The sequence below is a fragment of the Somniosus microcephalus genome, chromosome 9, assembly GCF_052327205.1.
Source record: "Somniosus microcephalus isolate GS21.2 chromosome 9, FLI_Smic_1.0, whole genome shotgun sequence".
In the NCBI taxonomy this organism is placed as follows: domain Eukaryota; kingdom Metazoa; phylum Chordata; class Chondrichthyes; order Squaliformes; family Somniosidae; genus Somniosus; species Somniosus microcephalus.
In genome coordinates, this window is record NC_140995.1 from 107,535,773 (window position 1) to 107,558,814 (window position 23,042).

At 43.8% G+C, this 23,042-nt stretch overlaps 1 protein-coding gene across 3 annotated transcripts in view; it reads left to right on the forward strand.

Annotated features, from left to right (window-relative positions):
- The window catches only part of gtf3c2 (general transcription factor IIIC, polypeptide 2, beta), a 165,645-nt gene that overhangs the window by 125,124 nt on the left and 17,479 nt on the right, over window positions 1-23,042 (forward strand). For 2 of the 3 annotated variants that reach the window (XM_085996964.1, XM_085996963.1), the window contains 5 exons: window positions 6,210-6,371; window positions 7,944-8,031; window positions 9,394-9,522; window positions 11,199-11,405; window positions 21,363-21,467. In XM_085996964.1, coding sequence (XP_085853090.1) covers window positions 6,210-6,371; window positions 7,944-8,031; window positions 9,394-9,522; window positions 11,199-11,405; window positions 21,363-21,467 — 691 coding nt within the window. Of the gene's footprint in view, window positions 1-6,209; window positions 6,372-7,943; window positions 8,032-9,393; window positions 9,523-11,198; window positions 11,406-18,352; window positions 18,559-21,362; window positions 21,468-23,042 lie in introns of those variants that run through there. The other variant, XM_085996965.1, reaches the window with a different exon arrangement.

Consider the following 23,042-nt stretch of genomic DNA (forward strand, 5'->3'; position numbering starts at 1 on the left):
TGCTCCCTGACCTACATTGGCTCCTGGCCAGCAACGCCTCGATTTTAAAATTCTCATCCTTGTTTTCAAATCCCTCCATGGCCTCACCCCTCCCTATATCTGTAAGCTCCTCCAGCCCTACAAGCCTCCTGCACTTCTCCAATTCTGGCCTCTTACACAACCCTGATTTTTAACGATCCACCATTGGTGGCAGTGCCTTCAGCTGCCAAGGCCTTAAGCTATGGAATTCCCTTCCTAAGCCTCTCTGCCTCTCTACACCTCTCTCTTCCTTTAAGACGCTCCTTAAAGCCTACCTCTTTGACCAAGCTTTTAGTCACCTGTTCTAATATCTCCTTATATAATAGCAAAATTCTGCGGATGCTGGAAATCTGAAATAACAACAGAAAATGCTGCAAATACTCAGCAGGCCAGGCAGCATCCGTGGAGAGAGAAACAGAGTTAATGTTTCAGGTCTGGGACCCTTCATCAGAACTGGAAAAAGCTGGAGATGTAAAAGATATTAAGCAGGTGCAGAGACGGGAGGTGGGGTTTAAGGAGGGGAGGAAGGAATTGAAGAACATCCTGTACTTTTGTAAGGCAGGAAAGATAAAATGTTGCAAATGGGAGTGGCAAAAATCATACAGCATGAAAAATGGGGGCAGGGGTTATTATCTGAAATTGTTGAACTCGATGGGCCGTGCCAACCACAGTAGAGGGGAATCCTCGGTTGAGGAAAAAGGAAGACATGTCGGAAGCACTGGTATGGAAGGTGGCATCATCAGAACAGATGCGGCGGAGACGGAGAAACTGGGAGAATGGAATAGAGTCCTTACAGGAAGCGGGGTGGGAGGAAGTGTAGTCCAGGTAGCTGTGGGAGTCGGTGGGCTTGTAGTGGATGTTTGTCGAAAGCCGATCGCCAGAAATGGAGACGGAGAAGTCAAGGAAGGGAAGAGTCGGAGATGGACCATGTGAAGGTGAGGGAAGGGTGGAAATTGGAAGTAAAGTGAATGAACTTCTCTAGTTCAGGGCGAGAGCAGGAAACGGCACCAGTACAGTCATCGATGTACCGGAAAAAGAGGCGAGGGAGGGGACCTGAGTAGGACTGGAACAAAGAATGTTCCACATATCCCATGAACAGGCAGGCATAGCTAGGGCCCATGTGGGTTCCCATAGCAACACCTTTAATTTGGAGGAAGTGAGTGGAGTCAAAGGAGAAGTTGTTCAATGTGAGAACAAGTTCAGCCAGGCGGAGGAGGGTGGTGGTGGATGGGGACTGGTTTCTCCCCTTGTCCAGTCTCTTCCCACCTACATTCGCGACTCTTCCGACGCCCTCCGTCACTTTAACAGTTTCCAGTTTCCTGGCCCCAACCGTCTCCTTTTCAAGTTTCTCCATCTCCACCGTGTCTGTTCTGACGATGCCACCTTCCATACCAATGCTTCCGACATGTCTTCCTCTCTACTGTGGTTGACACGGCCCTTGACCGTGTCCGTTCTATTTCCCACACTTCTGCTCTCACCCCTTCCCCTCCCTCCCAGAACCACGATAGGGTTCCCCTTGTCCTCACCTTTCATCCCACCAGCCTCCACATTCAACGGATCATCCTCCGCCATTTCCACCACCTCCAACGTGATCCCACCACCAAACACATCTTCCCCTCACCTCCCCTTTCAGCATTCCGAAGGGACCGCTCCCTCCGCGACACCCTGGTCCACTCCTCAATCACCCCCAACAGCCCTGCTCCTTCACCTGGCACCTTCCCGTGCAAGCGCAGGAGATGCATCACATGCCCTTTTACCTCCTCCCTTCCCACTGCCCAGGGCTCCAAACACCCCTTCCAGGAGAAACAGCGATTTACTTGTACTTCTTGCAATTTAATATACTGTATTCGCTGCTCACGATGCGGTCTCCTCTACATTGGGGAGACCAAACGCAGATTGGGCGACCGCTTTGCGGAACACCTCCGTTCAGTCCGTAAGGGTGACCCTGAGCTTCCGTTCGCCTGTCACTTTAATTCACCGCTTCACTCCCACTCTGACCTCTCCGTCCTCGGCCTATTACATTGTTCCGAGTAAGCTCGAGGAACAGCACCTCATCTTTCGATTAGGCACTTTACAGTCTGCTGGACTCAACATCGAGTTCAACAATTTCAGATAATAACCCCTGCCCCCATTTTTCATGCTGTATGATTTTTGCCACTCCCATTTGCAACATTTTATCTTTCCTGCCTTACAAAACTACAGGATGTTCTTCAAGTCCTTCCTCCCTGCCTAACCCCTCCCGTCTCTGCACCTGCTTAATATCTTTTACATTTCCAGCTTTTTCCAGTTCTGGTGAAGGGTCCCAGACCTGAAACGTTAACTCTGTTTCTCGCTCCACGGATGCTGCCTGGCCTGCTGAGTATTTGCAGCATTTTCTGTTGTTATTTCTAATATCTCCTTATGTGGCTTGGTGTCAAATTTTGTTTCATAACGCTCCTGTGAAGCACCTTGGGACATTTTATTTAATTAAAGGCGTTATATAAATGCAAGTTGTTGTAAAGGATATTCTTGAAGCACTTGGGTTTTTACAACAATCCAACAGGATCATAGTCACTTTTACTAACACCAGCTTTTTATTTCCAGATTTAAAAAAAAAATGGATTCAAATTCTCTAACTGCCAGGGTGGGATTTGAACTCACTTTCACTGGATTATTAGACCAGACCTCTGGATTACCAGTCCACTAACATAACTATTAGTGTACCCCGAGTAGCTTGTCTTCTGTTTTTCCCCTCCTTCCTTCTGTGAAGCTTCTTGATATTGCTCAGTGCTATGACCAGATGAAAGCTTAAGGTACATGGAAATCTGACAACCTAGCATCTTACCCTATCATTTCAGCACATTAGACTGCTAATGTATTGTACCACTAACCAACTTGCAAATGCCACAATTTTTCAACAGTTCTGCGAATAAATGAGATTTCTCCTGCTGGTTTCTATATAGTGTAGTGCATTTGGTTGTGAAAAAGATATGATTTTCGTGCAGAAGTATAAGTACTGTATTTCAGATAGGAACATGCATTGATTCATAGTTAATGAAGTGAATTGTTCTTTATCTCAAGATTTCAAACTTGTAGCTGGGTAGTATTTATATTTGGAGTAGAGAACCCTGATTTGCATGATTTTCTTTCAGTTCTTCAAGATTTGATTTCTTATGGTAAAGAAATGTGAGACCGTGACACTCAACTAGCTATACATTACTGATTTTATAAAATGTAAAATTGTTGAAGCTTGCAGTATATATATATTTTTTTATTCATTGATGGGATGTGGGCATCGCTGGCTAGGCCTGCATTTAGTGCCCATCCCTAATTGCCCTTGAGAAGATGGTGGTGAGCCGCCGCCTTGAACCGCTGCAGTCCATATGGTGTAGGTACACCCACAATGCTGTTAGGAAGGGAGTTCCAGGATTTTGGCCCAGCGACAGTGAAGGAACGGCGATACAGGTCCAAGTCAGGATGGTGTGTGGCTTGGAGGGGAACTTGTAGGTGGTGATGTTCCCATGCTTCTGCTGCCCTTGTCCTTCTAAGTGGTAGAGGTTGTGGGTTTGGAAGGTGCTGTTGAAGGAGCTTTGGCGAGTTGCTGCAATGCATCTTGTAGATGATACACACTGCAGCCACAGTGCGCCGGTGGTGGAGGGAGCGAATGTTGAAGGTGGTGGATGGAGTGCCAATCAAGCGGGCTGCTTTATCCTGAATGGTGTCGAGCTTCTTGAGTGTTGTTGGAGCTGCACTCATCCAGGCAAGTGGAGAGTATTCCATCACACTCCTGACTTGTGCCTTGTAGATGGTGGAAAGGCTTTGGGGAGTCAGGAGGTGAGACACTCGCCACAGAATTCCCAGCCTCTGGCCTGCTCTTGTAGCCACAGCATTTATATGGCTGGCCCAGTTCAGTTTCTGATCAATGGTAACCCCCAGGATGTTGATAGTGGGGGATTCAGCGATGGTAATGCCATTGAATGTCAAGGGGAGATGGTTAGAGTCTCGCTTGTTGGAGATGGTCATTGCCTGGCACTTGTGTGGTGCGAATGTTACTTGCCACTTGTCTGCCCAAGTCTGAATATTGTCCAGGTCTTGCTGCATATGGACACGGACTGCGTCAGTATCTGACGAGTCTCGAATGGTGCTGAACAGTGTGCAATCATCAGCGAACATCCCCACTTCTGACCTTATGATGGAGGGAAGGTCATTGATGAAACAGCTGAAGATGGTTGGGCCTCGGACACTGCCCTGAGGAACTCCTGCAGTGATGTCATGTGATTGAGATGAATGACCTCCAACAACCACAGCCAACTTCCTTTGTGCTAGGTATGATTCCAACCAATGGAGAGTTTTCCCCTTGATTCCCATTGACTTCAGTTTTGCTAGGGCTCCTTGATGCCACACGCGATCAAATGCTGCCTTGATGTCAAGGGCAGTCACTCTCACCTCACCTCTGGAGTTCAGCTCTTTTGTCCATGTTTGGACCAAGGCTGTAATGAGGTCAGGAGCTGAGTGGCCTTGGCGGAACCCAAACTGGGCGTCAGTTAGCAGGTTATTGCTGAGTAAGTGCCGCTTGATAGCACTGTCACCTTCCATCACTTTGCTGATGATTGAGAGTAGACTGATGGGACGGTAATTGGCCGGGTCGGATTTGTCCTGCTTTTTGTAGACAGGACATACTTGGGCAATTTTCCACATTGCCGGTATGATGTGTATATGATGAGTGTTAGTCGATTTCTCCTAATTTTCTTTATGTTCTCAGTAAATTGGAGTTTCCATAGCGAAGCCCAACTTTCTTTCTTTCTGTTAATGGCATCTACTGTTCCCTGGGTAAACTAGTGTTCTTTATGGACTGAAACAGTATATCCTTGTACCTTTATAGTTATGCATCAGAATTAGCACAGAATGTCCACTATATGTTCCTGATCTCTCTGATAGGTGGAACTATACCATGCTGTCAGATCATATAATTCAGACTCGAGCTACAAATCAGACTTGGTAACAGAATAACATTTTCACAAAAGCAAAAGTAAATCAATAGATACCAGCACTTCAGTTACACCAATATTTTAAACTGTTTCTGAAACCAAAATAACAAAGTATTTTCATTCTTGAATCCTTTTGTGTTCCTTAACTGAGTCCTTTGTGATTCTTACCTGGAACACACCTTGCCCACACCAGCGATCTAGAAATATTGTTGAAGCCAGAGAATTGGGAAAAAAAAACAGTATGCAGAAGCTATTCACTCATTAATAGGCCCCTGGTTGGAAAACACTCAGTCAAGCCACACAGGGAGGGTGGTGGGTGGGGCTGGGGATTGATGCTAACATTTCATGCTAATGAGCACTGACACCCATGTTTGCACACCAAGGAATTGGCACCTACTTGTCTCCTCTTTTCCCAGAGATAACATACATCTAAAATACATTTTCATAAGTCGTTAAGAAAAATCATATACCACCACAATTTCATAATTTACAACAGGGTGGGGCTCCGCATTTGTCGCAGGAATTATAAGGCAATATTGTAGTCAAGGGACTTAGATGATCAAAAACTCTAACAGTGGAGCTCAAATAGTTTACCAACATCATTTGAACCCAAAGTTTGTATTGTCTATAGAATACTCATTTTTCTGTTTTTATAATGTATACAATTTCATAGTTTACTCTTTCAGGAGTTTCCCATTTTGACAGTAAGGGTGTGTTCTGCAATAGACGGAATACAATTGTGTTATAAACTAAAAGAATTTACATGGAATTACTGAACCTTATTTTATAAACGGTTCTGTACATGCTAAATCGGGGCTGTGTTAAGAGGAGTATTTCAAACTTAGTTAGTATAAAGGAGGAATCGAGGGAATATTTTTCCTGTGTATCGAAACGCAGTTAAATAGATGCAATATTAAGAGAAAAATTAAACCATGTCAATTATTTAAAAGCACATTTGAATATTTTGTACGTGAAATGGTAGCGCACCCTCAAATCTTTAAATTAGTTCGAGGTACAATGTTAATTGCCGACTTTCATAATCTTATTTTCATACTGAAATACATTAACATAAATTATTACAGACTGCAGTTTTGTTCATTATTAATTAAATTAATAACATGCCATTTAAGAACCACACGTCAGCGTGTAATTTATAAATTACACTAAGTTTTTGTTAATGCTGGTTAATTTTCATTTGCTTTCTCTCAAATTGTCTACTGATAGCAATTTTTTAGTGACAGCTAGCCCTGACAGGAAGATCAAGTTCTGGGATCTCAGAAGAACATACCAGCCAGTCAATGATATCAAGCGATACTTGAACACTGAAGTTGCTTGGTTGCTGCCCTGGTGTGGAGTTATGGTGGCACAGGAAAATTGCTATGCTGCGTAAGTTTTAAATGCCTTTTAGGTGAAGGTTTAAATCTGTGACAAGTTGATTTATAGAATCATAGAATGGTTACAGCCGGAAGGAGGCCATTCAGCCCGTTGAGCCCGTGCTGGCTTTCTGCAAGAGCACCTCAGCTAGACCCACTCCCCCGCCTTTTCCCTGTAGCCCTATTATATATGGGGTAGATAATTAATACCTTCATTTATTTCTAGTTAATTATAGTTTCAACTTTTAAAGTCAAGGCTTCCTGAATATACATATTTGTGGTGTAGGTTGACCAAATAAGCGTTTGCTGAAGAAACACAGACCATAGTTTGAGGTATTCATGTATTTACATATTATGTGATTTTAAATAATGCAAAGTTGCTTTCTGAGTCAATATAGCTAAACTCGGGGGGGGAAATTGAGAACAGCAGGAATTGTCACTAGGAGGCTTAAAGTCTAACTGAACTACCAGATATACAGTGGAAAATGTTTTTGTTTTTATGCCCTCTCCATATAGTTCTTATGTGGGCCTCCTAATAGAATCCAGTGTGTTATTAAAAAAAAAATCAAGTCTGCTACCTCTAGACTTGGCTATTCCAAGATGGCCAGCCTACCATCTTCCACCCTCGGTGTCAAATTTTGTTTGATAACGCTCCTGTGAAGCGCCTTGGGACGTTTTACTATGTTAAAGACGCTACAGGAAACTTTCTGGTATCCGGCACTGACGGGACCGAGCTGTTGCCGTTCCATCAAAACTGCCGGAGAAACCAGCGCTAATGTTAAAACATACGGAGCTTCTGAGCTCCGTGTGAAGCAACAAACCCTGTTGCTTAGCAACAGCTTCAAAACAGTTGGCGTAGCTTGCAAGTGTCTCTGTAGCTAAGCAACAGCTTCAGCTAGACCTTGCAGAGCCACGACTGGAGGAAAAAAAGCAACGAGAAGTAAAAAAAACTTACCTGAACCGACTCCTGAATTTTGCTGGTGGATAGAGCTTTCCGGACATTTAACCTCCGGTTAAACGAAAGTTTCCTGTATATAAATACGGGTTCTTGTTATAGTGGTTGTGCTAAGTGGATGATGAGGGCAAATGATTTATGGCTTAGATGAGCTCAGAAATTTTCATTTTCAGAACCGTTTATGTTGTATTACAATATTCGGGCCGCAAATTGCGCTACATACAGTAAGCGTAGAAATTTGAAGGACTTGTCGTGCCATGCTGTGCCAAATTACTTGTTCCAGTTATGACTATAGCTGTCTGACTCAACCTAAAATTGAGCATACTGTTGGAACTTTTCATTGCCCATGTATCATTTTAGTGGTAAAATTTATGTGCTTTCTATAAGTTTATTTAGCTAGATTGAGAAGGGAAAAAGGTACTGAAAGATGTATAACATTTGACATGCACTGTTGAATTTTGGGGAAGTTAAAATTATGGTCTGACCTATAATTACAGTCAGAAGATAGATGAAGTTAGTTTGTCTGCCGTTAACATCCTGAGAACCATGGGTCAGTTTATTTGTTGAGACTACTTATGTTGCTAGTTCAGGAACTATCCACACCAGACCTAATAAATGTTTCTTTTACAGGTTTGGACTCAGTGGAATTCACTATGTGGATGCTGGTTTTCTTGGATTTAAGCCATATTTTGCTGCTCCAAGAGCAGGAACGGTCTGGGTAGGTTTATTTATCATTTTATGATCAGTTAAGCAAAGCATATTGACTCCTTTCAGGACTGCTGCAATATATTTTCTTACACCGAGGGATAGAATTTAACCAGCTTATAATTTAAGAAAGCATTTGTATAGTAGTTCAAACAGTTTACACTGCACTCTTGTACAGTTGTTTTTTAAGTTTGTGTAATACTGTTTTGCCACTGGTGTAAGTGTTGTTGAGTCATCTGTGGGCATATTTTCCTCTGGTCATTTTATACACTGAAGAGATATGAGTAGGAAGGGGAGATTTTTTTCTGGTAGAGGGGTGTGTTGGCACTGCTCTGAAGATTTGTACCCATTCAAAAATGCATTAATGAACATTAGAGCAAAGTGTGAGGAAAGTTATTTTTTGTTTGTTACGGCCTTATTAAAAGCCATTAATGGTGATCTCGTGTAGTATTCCACGCCTGCAAAGTCAAATCAGAATGTGGTGTTTTCTTCCAAGTTGGACCTGGCATTAGTGAGTTTAATTAATGGGAAGAGCACCAATACACCTGTGGTTAAGGCAAGTGATTTGTCATGCTGTGACCAATTTCTCAAATCTCTGCAATTGCCATGTGCATTATGGTTTAAAAGTCCAGGAGTCTTTAAAAATAAGGAAAGAAAAGGACTTGCATTTATATAGCGCCTTTCACGACCTCCAGATATCCCAAAGCACTTTACAGCTGATGAAGTACTTTTTCTGAAGTTTAGTCACTGTTGTAATGTAAGGCGCTAAGTCACTTATTACAACAAGTCATTTCCCAATTACAATTTCTGTCTCCATTACCTTTTATCTTTTTTAAAACATTTTTAGAGATCTCTTTTTTTTTAAAGTAAGGATGCCCCCCCCCCCCCCCCCCCACCACTTCTAATTTTTTCCCTGTTCTCTGTCTGCCTGGCCTGCTATTTCTCCATCCAGGGCAACAATGCATAGCTGCTCCCAAGAGTTGCAGGAGTATGCTCAGATATAATTTTCCCCATGAGTCACCATAACCTCATTCAACATAGTTCAGGTTGGAAATTCAGCAGATTGGGATGTGAACCTGCATTATTGGAACCAGAACCTATATTTATCCCTACTTATGGCATTGCACAATATTTTATAATAATCTAAATGTAAGCTATCCTTGATAATCTGCATTCTGTTCCTGCTATTCACCCCTTCTGATACAAGATGTGCATGGTCATAAATCTGTCTAAAAACAGCGGTTTAATGTTTTTGAAATATTTCTCCTCTGAAGAAAAAAAAATCCTAACAGAATAATATTTGGTTAACCCCTGTCTTTAGATTTTGTACATTGGTCTGTTTCTTTAAGATCCTGGTCTTGTTTTCTGCTTGTAGAGTATTTCTGGCTCTGATTGGTTGAATACCTGTGTCTCAGGAGACAATACTGGAGAAGTGATGGCTGTGATCCTTCCAGATTGTATGAACAACACAATGAATATCAAGCGACCTAATGAGCGTCGTTTTGTGAGTATAAATTAAAGTGTTCCCTGTGCATGATTTTTAAGACACTTAACAATCATTGAAAGAAACTAGTTTAGTAGCATAAAGATTAATTTGTCAAGTATATATTTAAAACTGAATGTAATCTACATTAAAAATACCGATACACTAAAGTATGAATTATAGAGTTTTATTTAATGAAAATCAATAAAATAAATGTTTGTCCTTCTTCATGTGCTCAGGCTCATGTGCTAAGATTGGTAACATCAGTGGGTTTTGTATTGCAAGAACTTCTCTCAAAACAAAAAGGGAACATTAGAGTATTTGGGAAAAAGTTTAAATAAGTTTCAGATAAATTTTAAGTTGCAGGATACACACAAGTTCTATTTGGTTAAAGGCTTGCGTAATAACATTTAATTGTAAACAGTGCACTAATTTAACAACAAATATATGGATGTATATCTCCTGTATAATTAAAAGTCTGTATCGAATGTGTGTCAATAGTGTTCCACCATTCAAAGTTGTCACACCTAAAATTATTGTCCTTGAGAGGCATCGAAGCTCCGGGGTGTCTTGCCTCAAAGTGTCACAAGTCTGCAGAACTGGCTCTGATGACCAATTATTTCTTAAATTACCAATCAGCTATCCAATTGGCTAAATGTAAATGCATCAAAAGTATCAATGAGGAAAGCGTAATCAGCAGAAAACTGAGCAATCAAATCATTCAATTTGTCTGTAAAGTTACCATTCATGAACCAGCAAACACCACAGAAATGACCAATCATATTGCTCAAATTTCTTCTTATGATATAAAAAAAATACAAAATTCTGGGGGGGGGAGAAGTGACTAACCTCCCCATAAAATTAGCAAGAACTTCCCCTTCATGGGTTCAGCCTTCTGCCTGGGTCCTGGAGCTTGAATTCAAAATTTCATCCGGTCCTTGGGTGCTCGGGATTTCCAGCTGCTGTGAACAAATTCTGCATGTAAGAGAGCAAAGTATACTGAGTATTTTACCGCAAGGACCAGGGTGAAAGTTAAATCGCTCACGTAATAATTCAGCCAAAAACCTATATAGCATAAGTGGTAGAAAATAATTAAAAGATTCAATTTTTTCCATGCATTTTAAACCCTTAAATAAGGATTCTGAGCTAACCGTGCTTTTTTAGGATGATGCTTTTTCTATTGCTGAGGGGGTCTGATGTTTACTTTGGGGCTGGAGCTTTGATGATAACCTTGGAATAATGTAGGTGGAATTAGTCAATCAATCAAGTCCAGAACCTGGTGAATGGCTACCTGTTCAAGTGCTAGTCAATGGAGACTCTACAGTAAGAACAACTCCTTTGGGTAGTGTTATATCAACTGTATCAGCAAGAAAATTCTATGTTTTCTTTCTCATACTCCCTGCAGTGGCTTGGTAGTTCTTGCTGATACTTGTGGTGCTGTAGGCCCATGCCTACGAGGAACTAGATTGAAACTGTCAAATCATTTCATATAGGACTCTTGCAGCCAACAAAAGTGGAGGCTTTCATCCCATCAGTCAGGGATGGACTTGAACCAAGTGCTGGATATGAAAGGCCAGTGTGTAACCCACTGTGCCATCCAGTTCCCCTAGCAATTTTTAAAAACAAATTTGAAATAACTCTAACAGGCTACTCTTATTGTATTACACTTTTACTTATTCACTATTATTTTTGTGCAGCCTATTTATAAAGCTGACCTCATTGATCACAATGCTGCCAGTAGCATTTCAGCTGCCAGCTCACACCAAGAAGAGAAAGAGGCCAATATCCGAAAGAATTCTTCAGAAATGGAGAAGGAAGATTTAAATTCCAGGCCCATCATTGAACCAAAGACTTATAGTGATACAGTGAAGAAATACTTCCTAATGTTTGATGATACCGACCTGGTGAGCAACAATAGATCTGTATCCTACTTATTTCATGTTCCGATCAATGGTATGCTATGAGACATTCGCAATAGGCCATATATAATCTGCAAAAATGCTTGGGCTGGATTTTCATGGGAAAGGCAGGTTGGGGAAGCCGGGTTTCCCACAGGCCCTACCGACTTTAACAGCAGAGCCTGATTTGCATGCAAGGCCTCGGTTTCCCACCCACAGCCAGCCGGATTCAGAGGCTGGCTGGCTCTGGGCGGGTAGGCCTGCTGCACTAGGCCACGCAAAGTAGGGAGGGAGGGTTCACGTGGGGGCCGGGGTGTTTTTTTGAGTGGTTTTATTCGTTTATGGGCGTCGCTGGCAAGACCAGCATTTATTGCCCATCCCTAATTGCCCTTGAGAAGGTGGTGGTGAGCCGCCGCCTTGAAATGCTGCAGTCCGTGTGGTGAAGGTACTCCCATAGTGCGGTTAGGGAGGGAGTTCCAGGATTTTGACCCAGCGACGATGAAGGATCGGCGATATACATCCAAGTCAGGATGGTGTGTGACTTGGAGGGGAACTTGGAGGTGCTGGTGTTCCCATGCTTATAGGTGGAAGAGGTCGCGGGTTTGGGAGGTGCTGCTGAAGAAGCTTTGGCGAGTTGCTGCAGTGCATCTTGTATATGGTACACTGCAGCCACAGTACGCTGGTGGTGGAGGGAGTGAATGTTTAAGGTGGTAGATGGGATGCCAATCAAGCGCGCTGCTTTGTACTGGATGGTGTCGAGCTTCTTGAGTGTTGTTGGAGCTGCACTCATCCAGGCAAGTGGAGAGTATTCCATCACACTCTTTACTTGTGCCTTGTAGATGGTAGAAAGGCTTTGGGGAGTCAGGAGGTGAGACACTCGCCGCAGAATACCTAGCCTCTGACCTGCTCTTGTTGCCACAGTATTTATGTGGCTGGTCCAATTAAGTTTCTGGTCAATGGTGACCCCCCAGGATGTTGATGTTGGTGGAGGATTCGGCGATGGTAATGCCATTGAATGCCGAGGGGCGGTGGTTAGACTCTCGCTTGTTGGAGATAGTCATTGCCCGGCACTTCTGTGGCGCGAATGTTACCTGCCACTTATCAGCCCAAGCCTGAACGTTGTCCAGGTCTTGTTGCATGCGGGCATGGACTGCTTCATTATCTGAGGAGTTGTGAATGGCACGGAACACTGTGCCGTCATCATCGAGCATCCCCATTTCTGACCTTATGTTGGAGGGAAGGTCATTGATGAAGCAGCTGAAGATGGTTGGGCCTAGCACACTGCCCTGAGGAACTCCTGCAACAATGCCCTGGGGCTGTGATGATTGACCTTCAATCACCACAACCATCTTCCTTTGTGCTAGTTATGACTCCAGCCAGTGGAGAATTTTCCTCCCCGATTCCCATTGATTTCAGTTTTACTGGGGCTCCTTAATGCCACACTCGATCAAATGCTGCCTTGTTGTCAAGGGCAGTTACTCTCACTTCTCTGGAATTCAGCTCCTTTGTCCATGTTTGGACCAAGGCTGTAATGAGGTCAGGAGGCAAATGGCCTTGGCGAACCCAAACTGGGTATCAGTGAGCAGGTTATTGGTGAGTAAGTGCCGCTTAATAGCACTGTCATCACTTTGATGATGATTGAGAGTAGACTGATGGAGTGGTAATTGGCTGGATTGGATTTGTCCTGCTTTTTGTGGACGGACATACCTGGGCAGTTTTCCATGTTGTCGGATAGATGTCAGTGTTGTAGCTGTACTGGAACAGCTTGGCTAGAGGTGCGGCTAGTTCTGGAGCACAAGCCTTCAGCACAAATTAGTATTTGTAGGGAAATGGTGTTAGGGAAATTAGCGGGATTGAAGGACGATAAATCCCTAGGGCCTGATAATCTACATCCTAGGGTACTTAAGGAAGTGGCCCTAGAAATAGAAGATACATTGCTGGTCATCTTCCAAAATTCTATAGACTCTGGAACAGTTCCCATGGATTGGAGGGTAGCTAATGTATCCCCACTATTTAAAAAAGATGGTAGAGAGAAAACGGGGAGTTATAGACCGGTAAGCCTGACATCGGTAGTGGGGAAAATGCTAGAGTCCATTATAAAAGATGTAATAGCAGAGCACTTGGAAAACAGTGATGGGATCGGACAAAGTCAACATGGATTTACAAAAGGTAAATCATGCTTGACTAATCTACTGGAATTTTTTGAGGATGTAACTGGTAGAATAGATCAGGGAGAACCAGTGGATGTTGTGTATTTGGACTTTCAGAAGGCTTTCGATAAAGTCCCGCATAAGAGATTAGCGTGTAAAGTTAAAGCACATGGGATTGGGGGTAAGGTACTGACTTGGATAGAGAACTGGTTGGCAGACAGGAAGCAAAGAGTTGGAATAAATGGGTCTTTTTCCGAGTGGCAGGCAGTGACTAGTGGGGTACCGCAGGGATCGGTGCTAGGACCCCAGCTGTTCACAATATATATTAATGATCTAGACAAGGGGACTAGATGTAATATCTCCAAGTTTGCAGACGACACAAAGCTGGGTGGGCATGTGTGCTGTGAGGAGGATGCAGAGAAACTCCAGTATGATTTGGACAGGTTGGATGATTGGGCAGATGCAATATAACGTGGATAAATGCAAGGTTATCCACTTTGGTGGCAAAAACAGGAAGACAGATTATTATCTGAACGGCAATAGATTGGGAAAAGGGGAAGTGCAACGAGACCTGGGTGTCCTTGTGCACCAGTTGCTGAAGGTAAGCATGCAGGTGCAGCAGGCGGTTAAGAAGGCAAATGTATGTTGGCCTTCATAGCGAGAGGATTCGAGTACAGGAACAAGGATGTCTTGCTGCAGTTGTACAGGGCCTTGGTGAGACCACACATAGAAACATAGAAGATAGGAGCAGGAGTAGGCCATTCGGCCCCTCGAGCCTGTTCCCGCCATTTAATGAGATCACGGCTGATCATCCAAATTCAATACCCTGTCCCTGCTTTCTCCCCATATCCCTTGATCCCTTTAGCCTTAAGAAATATATCTGACTCCTTCTTCAATATATTTAATGAATTGGCCTCAACTGCTTTGTGTGGTAGAGAATTCCACAGGTTCACCACTCTCTGGATGAAGAAATTCCTCCTCATCTCAGTCCTAAATAGCTTACCCCTTATCCTTAGACTGTGACCCCTGGTTCTGGACTCCCCGCCATCGGGAACGTCTTTCCTACATCTGGTCTGTCTAGTCCTGTTACAATTTTATAAGTTTCAATGAGATCCCCTCTCATTCTTCTAAACTCTAGCGAATATAAGCCTAATCAACCCAATCTCTCCTCGTGCATCATTCCTGCCACCTTGAGTATTGTGTGCAGTTTTGGTCGCCTTATCTGAGGAAGGATGTTCTTGCCATGGAGGGAGTGCAGCGAAGATTCACCAGACTGATACCTGGGATGGCAGGAATGACGTATGAAGAGAGATTGGGTCGATTAGGCTTCTATTCGCTAGAGTTTAGAAGAATGAGAGGGGATCTCATTGAAACTTTTAAAATTCTAACAGGACTAGACAGACCAGATGTAGGAAAGACGTTCCTGATGACGGGGGAGTCCAGAACCAGAGGTCACATTGTAAGGATATGGGGTAAGCCATTTAGGACTGAGATGAGGAGGAATTTCTTCACCCAGAGAGTGGTGAACCTGTGGAATTCTCTTCCACAGAGGCAGTTGAGGCCAATTCATTAAATATATTCAAGAAGGCGTTCGATATATTTCTTGAGGCTAAAGAGATCAAGGGGTATGGGGAGAAAGCCGGGACAGGGTACTGTATTTGGATGATCAGCCATGATCTCATTAAATGACGGAACAGGCTCGCGGGGCCGAATGGCCTTCTCCTGCGCCTACCTTCTATGTTTCTATGATAGCCGGGGTGTTGTCATGGCCCATAGCTTTGCTGTATCCAGTGTGTTCAGCTGCTTGATATCACGTGGAGTGAATCGAATTGGCTGAAGACTGACTTCTGTAATGGTGGGGTCCTCAGGAGGAGGCCGATATGGATCATCCACTCGGCACTTCTGGCTGAAGATGGTTGCAAACGCTTTAGCCTTGTCTTTTGCACTCGCGTGCTGGGCTGCACCATCATTGAGGATGGGGATATTCATGGAGCCTCCTCCCATTAGTTGTTTAATGGTCCACGACTGGATGTGGCAGGACTGCAGAGCTTTGATCTGATCCGTTGATTGTGGGATCGCTTAGCCCTGTCTATAGCATGCTGCTTCCGCTTTTTAACGTGCATGTAATCCTGTGTTCCAGCTTCTCCAGGTTGGCACCTCATTTTTAGGTACGCCTGGTGCTGCTCCTGGCATGCTCTTCTACACTCCTTATTGAACCAGAGTTGGTCCCCTGGCTTGATGGTAATGGTAGAGTGAGGGATATGCCGGGCCATGAGGTTACAGATTGTGGTGGAATACAATTCTGCTGCTGCTGATGGCCCACAGCGCCTCATGGATGCCCAGTTTTGAGCTGCTAGATCTGTTCTGAATCTATCCCATTTAGCACGGTGGTAGTGCCACTCAACACGATGGAGGGTGTCCTCAGTGTGAAGACAGGACTTCGTCTCCACAATGACTATGCGGTGGTCACTGCTGCCAATACTGTCATGGACAGATGCATCTGCGACAGGTAGATTGGTGAGGACGAGGTCAAGTAGGTTTTTCCCTCGTGTTGGTTCTCTCACTAACTGTCACAAGCCCAGACTGGCAGCAATGTCCTTCAGGACTCGGTCAGTGGTGGTGCTACTGAGCCACTCTTGGTGATGGACATTGAAGTCCCCCACCCAGATTACATTCTGTGCCCTTGCTACTCTCAGTGCTTCTTCCAAGTGGTGTTCAACATGGAGGAGTACTGATTCATCAGCTGAGGGAGGGCGGTAGATGGTATCAGCAGGAAGTTTCCTTGCCCATGCTTGACCTGAAGCCATGAGACTTCATGGGATTCTGGAGTTAATGGGATTCCGGACTCTCAGGGCCACTCCTTCTTGATTATATCACTGCTGCCACCCCTTGTGGGTCAGTCCTGCCGGTGGGACAGGACATACCCAGGGATGGTGATGGAGAAGTTTGGGACATTGAGAGGATCGGGGGGGGGGGTCTGACAGAAGTTCGGTGGTCAGGCTGGGCCATTAAGACGATCGGGGAGTGGGGGAAGGGGGATCGGGGGAGGGGTGTTGGAGGGAAGATCGTGGCTGGCCACTGGAGGATTTTGGCCGGCCTCCAGATGATCATGGTGGAGGGGGGTGATGGGAGAATCGTGGTTGGCCACCGGAGGATCGGTGGGGTGGGGAGAGAAGATTGGGGCTGGCCTCAGCATCAGTGGGGGCGGGGGGTGGGGGTGGCGTTGAAGGGGTCTCTGATCGCGGGGTTGGGTTAGGCAGCGACCCTGGATCCAGGAGGTAAATATAAAGGCACTTGTCTCCTGGATGTAGCGGTCCTCGCCTTGCTGTAACTGCCGGGTTTTATGATGTGTGTAAAACACGACCAGCTACAGTTTAAAAATAAAATGGATGTTAAAGAAGAGGCTTCCAGCTTCATTAAAATATTTAAATTGACGTCCTGCCTCCTGGCAGCGGATTGGCTGCCTGCCGCCCGTCCCACCTCCATTAAAACCAGTTGGAGGCAGGTTCAGGTCGGGATTGTGATTTTTAACAATTTAACCACTCCTACGCTCCTAAACCACCCTTGTTTTAGGTTAAAATTCCCCCCCCTTGGGTTTGTTTGTTTGTGCGTGTGTATACAATGTGCGTCCGTATCCCTTTCAGCATGCCACTTGATGGTGTGCTGGTGTTATATGGACTAGTTTCTGGTGTTTGTCGCTGGAGCCTCAGCAAGAACATGGTTTCAAAAAATAGAAATATATTCTTTCATACTGTTTTGTTTAAAACACATTCCACTGTCAGCGGCCAACCGAACATTAAAAAAATATATAATCCCTTGGTACATTGCAAGAGAGTACATTGGATGCAGCCCATTAACTAAGCTGCCTTAGGGCAGGTGAAATGTTTCAGCTGCACTACGCACACTATGCAAGTGCAAATAATCTTACCACATGGAATGCTTCACCTGCGACGAGGAACATTGTGTAAGCACTGCCATCATTTGGACTTGAGGAGGGTATACCTCTGATCATGAACACTATGGGGTTAATTTTCAACTTTGGTGGGAGAGGAAAGCTGGCAGTATCGGATTGGCTGTCCATTATACACCCTGCTCAATTTTCCTTTCCAATGCAACAAGTTTTGCACCCCCACTGAAGTTAAAAATGACTCTTGAATTTTGCGAACAAATAAGGGCGTTTTTAAAAAAAAAAAAAAAAAATTATTTTTGAATTCATCAAGCTGAGCGATGTTAGTGCTAGGGGAAGCGATTCTTGGAGGGGTTGCAGAGGAGTCGGCAGTATTGATTAGGACTCATTACACATTATAGCATTACTTGCTATAATTAATATTAGGAAATGTTACTCAGGCCTTACTCGTTGTCACAGCAGCATGACTAAATTATAACAACAGGAAGTGCATGAAGAAAAATGTTAACACATTATGGATCACTAGATAGGGATACACTATAGCCCCATAATAATGGGCAATTAGGGATGGGCACTAAATGCAGGCCTAGCCAGCGCCGCCCACATCCCCCCCAAAAAATCAAATGTACTTGTTATAACGAGTTGTTCATTTTACTAAATAACATTTTTACAAATAATATTTGCAATTTACATTTGGGACCTCCTAACTGTTGCTTTAGCACTTTGGATGAAAAATCTGAGACTTAGGAGTCTTGCTAACTACATTGTAAATTCAGTACAAACAAAGTATCAGTCACTTTTATATTGGTGCATGTTTAGGTCTAATTCTGAGAGACCAACATCTGTGAGCTGGCTCCATCACTGGTGATACTAAATCGAGCTTCCTTATCCCGCAGCAGAATCGAAGAGCCACAAAAAACTAGGTGCGTGTACCTGTTAAAAGGATAAGGATACTAGATTTAGTGAACACTGGGAGGTGGTTCACAGACAACAATCTCCCGGAATCCAACCGAAACAAGTAACAACATTGAAGAAGCTACCATGAAGTTTTTAGTTGCAGTCACAGTGCTAACTAGTGCTATAATGACTTGGTGGAATTGAAGGTGACAATGAACAGATGGATGTTAGCATGAGTTCAGTCTGTTGAATTGAAGGAATATTTAATTAACTATAGCAATTGGTATAATGTGACTTGCAGCTTAAAATTTCCTGAGACCGTCGGGAGGAAGTTGGTGTGGGGCTTGGGATGATGGTGATTGATGAAGGTTTTAAATGAAAGGCGCGACGTGCTCAATAGAAGGAAAGGTGCCTGAGTAGTAGGGGAGAAGTCAAGGTATGCCTTGGAGGTAAGGACCTTGGCACTGCTGGAGTAGTTTGGGCAGTGCTAGTGGCAAAAAGGTATAGCCTGGGGAGGCTTCAGCAGATGGCAAGGAGTCCCTGCCTGTGAGTCATGTTTCTGTCAGTGTCACGATGTCGATAGTCCTCTCCAATGACTATGTGGACAGCAAGGGCCTTGCTCACAAATGAGCAAACATTCTGGAGACAGATATGAAGGGGGAAGTGTTTGTGCATTGGTGAGGCACTGGCATCCCAAACAACAAACTGGTGAAATGGTATCCTGAGATATTTAACTTTGATTTGCAATGATGCTCTAATCATGAACCATTACACTGTGAAAACTGAATTTTGCATTTTATCGCTGCTACTGGTTGCTGTTGAGAAGCCAAGATGTGCAGAATCTATGTGTAAATGTATACATGAAGTATATTTGGTTATTGATGTGTATGTATAGCTACATTCAAATACATACTGAAGCCAGTTCAGACTGGTACAGACTGAAGGTAATAGATGTGCTTTATGGGCCATTGAGTTATATAAAAGAAAAGGCATTTGCCGTTCTCTGGGTTGCAGTCAACAGGAAACTGGTGGAGTGGAATAGAATACAACAGATGGCATACCCTGGGCAGAGAGAGATTAATTTTTAAATTAATGAAGGTTGAGGCACTTAATCAACAGAGTGTCTGTCAGTTCAGCCATTAAGACCATTGCGAGTGCCTTGTTGAAATTATTGGCTTTTTAGTAGCACTGCACGTTCTTGGAAACATCAAAGCTGCTCACTGAAGTGTATCACAAAGATAACCAAGATAATAAATTCTGTTGCTTTTCTCAACTTTAAAGATGCCTAATTGCAGCAGTAAATCCAAGGACAATTTCAAGGGCTACATAATTCAGAAGCAAATTTCTGCAAACTGCCTTTTTCACTGAGCTGAATTTTGTGGGCGTTTGAAGGTTAATAGCTGAATAAGATTTCAGCAAATGCCTCCCACACAAATTCACTTGGTCACCCAGTGGCTGATCGTCTTTCCAAGAAAAACTAGTACTGAATGTGTATTGTCTGTTTTGTAACCGCGACACAATGTACACAGAACTGTTCATTATTATAACCTTCTCTTTGGTGCCTGGCTGCATCACCAAAGGTGATGAAGTAATTTTGGGAGCTGTGTCTTGCATCATTAACTCAGCAGCTGTCAAGTAGATATGGTGTGATACAAATGAGGGTGTCTACAACCTAGCCATCAGTAAAGCAGAGTTTAAACAGATAATGAGCCTGTGCATTATGAGCATGTACCGGTACAGCCAAGTGGATCAGAGAGAAGCCAATACAAGGGACTAGGAAGTGGAGTTTCTGGCGGGTGCTGAACAGGCTAGCTTCAGCATTGCCAGTGTTGAGCTATAAGAAATTCTGGATCATCCACAACTTGACATCCGACAGGCAGCCAAACAGGAAGACAACTCTGGAATCAAGGGTGTTAGTGGAGAGGTGAAGCTGTGTTTCATTGACACATATATAATGTGTACATTTATGTATGTATGCATGTATATATGCGCATGTATGTATAGATGTGTAGATGTACATGTATATAGATGTGTGGGTGTATGTATATATTTTATATATATATAATTTAATCTGAGAGTGTATATAGGGGTATGTATAGAGTGTGTGTGTGTGTATATACCTGGAAGAATGGGTTTCCCAAAGGTCCTGCTGAATTTCACGGCAGGACTTGATTAGCACTTTATCTCTCCATTTCCTGGCCACAGCTGGCCAGATTGAGAGGCTGTCTGGCAAGTAGGCCTTTGGAACCAGCCCGTAGCCAGGGAGTAGCGTGGAGTGGAGAGGAGGGAGAGAGGGATCGGAACGGCCAGGGTGGGGGGAGGGATCGGAGGCCAGAGGAAAGATGGAGGCCAGAGGAAAGATGGGGCAGTGGGGGGGTGAGAGGAGCTTGGATGCCAGGAGATTGGGGGCCAGAGGAAAGATCGAGGTCCAGGGTCGGGGAAAATCGATGCCCAGAGGCATGAGCAGAGGCCAGAGTCAGGGGCGGGATCGGAGGCCTCCTGGAGAAGATTGGGGGGGTGGGGCATTTGATCGCGGGGTGTTGATGAAACGTGTAAACTGGATCTAGCAGTTAAGTGGAAAGGCTCTTACCTCCTGGATCCAGCAGTCCTCGCCTCCCTTTAGCTGCTGGGTCTCCCGAGCCACAGAAAACTTGACCGGCCAGGGTTAAATTTAAAATGGTGGTTAAATATAAGACACGCGGCCTCATTATAATATTTAAATTGCTAACTAGCCTCCTGGGAGTGGGTTGATTGCCTGCCCCCCTCCCCGGTCCCATCTCACCTCCGTTAAAACCAGAAGTGGGTGGGTTGGTGGACAGGATTCAGATTTTTTAAGATCCCACCCAACCCAAACCTGCCCGTTTTTGGGGGTTAAAATTCCCCCCTGTATACAATATTTGATGCAACAACTGTTCACTAGAATCGAACTGTTTCCTCATCTAAGATGTAACTATCTAATGTTTTATGTGTGGAAAACTGTTCTAAATTAAAATATTTTCTCTATTATAGAGGAGTTTCAAGAACTTATTTTCCAGAGAGCCTTTTAAGAGAATGCAGACGGTAGACAAAGAAAAAACGTATCCTGACCGAATGCCACTAGAATCTGTATACAAGGTAAGTTCTCCATTACTGCTGCATTGTGCATAATGGGGATCAATGTCTGTGATGGTTGCATTGCTTATCCAAACTCAAAGCCAAAAATACACTCATTCAAAATAGAGTTATGTAAAGTATGTTCCATGTCGAAAAATAAGGGGATTGAAGTGGAAATGTGAAAAGTATTTTAGATAGATCTATGTATTAGACACCGTGCTGAAGTAAATTCTTCCCTGTATCTCCATCACAACTGCTGCTTAGGCTGAAGTCGACTCCCGATGAGCACCTGAGAATCAAACTCTATTATCTTGTGATTCTGCAGTATCTCCAGCAGAGTCAATTGCTTGCACTAATACTTTATATATCATACTGATTGACATTAACCAGTCTTATTGCTTTTTTGGTGGTCGCACTGTTATGTTCATAAATAAATAGACATTCTTATTATGAACAGCTAGCTTGAGCTAGTCACTTTATTCAGCCATGTGGACTTGTACAGCATCCATCTTGACTACTGCCTTGTGGGTAGCCTAGTGCATCGTGGGTAGCCCACTCTTATATACATACAGCTCCACCTAGTGTACCATCCTAGGATGACATGTTACTGATCATTACATCCCCCTTTCTTTGAGGTTAAACAAAATCAATATCAATCAATCAATCATAACGACATAAACATCTTCACAACAGTCAATACATTTTCAATATAGTTTTCTTTGTACTCAAAGATTAAGTCTAACAGGCTTTTTTACTTCGCGTGTGGATCTTCTCCGCACAGGTAAGTCTGATGTGTTTTCATGAGAGCCTGTATGTGTGTTTGTGTTAGATTGTTCTGGTGGTGAGTGACAAGATTCAGTTGCGGCATTGTCATCGATTTGCTCTTGGATAGTTTCTTGTGTTTTCAGGAGGGAACGGCGGTTCCTCCTGAGAATCTGTCCTTCCTCAGTTCTAACAGTGTATGACCTGGGTCCTACTTCCTCAAGAACTGTAGCTTTCTTGTTCCATGCATTTGGATCCTCAATCCTGACAACATCATCCCTTGTCAATGGTTTCAGAGTTTTGGATGACTTGTCATAGTATGATTTCTGTTTCAGCTTTAACAGTTGAAGTCTCTGTCTCAATTCCTTACTCTGCTTTTCTTTTGCACAGCAGGGTAGTGTGGTACGCAACTTGCGACCCATTAGGAGTTCAGCAGGTGAAGAACCAGAGTCTAAAGGGGAGGCTCGGTAGCTCAGCAGGGCGAGATAAGGATCAGACTTGCTTTCTGTTGCTTTCTTCAGTAGCTGTTTGAGAACTTGAACACCTTTCTCTGCCTTACCATTCGACTGAGCATAGAGGACTGGATGTGATGTGTTGAAAGTCATAATGTGCTGCAAACTGTTGCCACTCCTTACAGTTGAAGCACGGACCATTGTCGCTAACGGCAGTCCTGGGAATTCCATGTTTGGCGAAGACGGATTTCACATGCATTATGACACTGCTTGCTGTGGTGCTTGAGAGCAGCGCCATCTCAGGATAGTTAGAATAGTAGTCAATCACTAATAGATTCAAATGAAAAAGGTCCATACCAACCTTTTGCCATGGTGCTGTTGG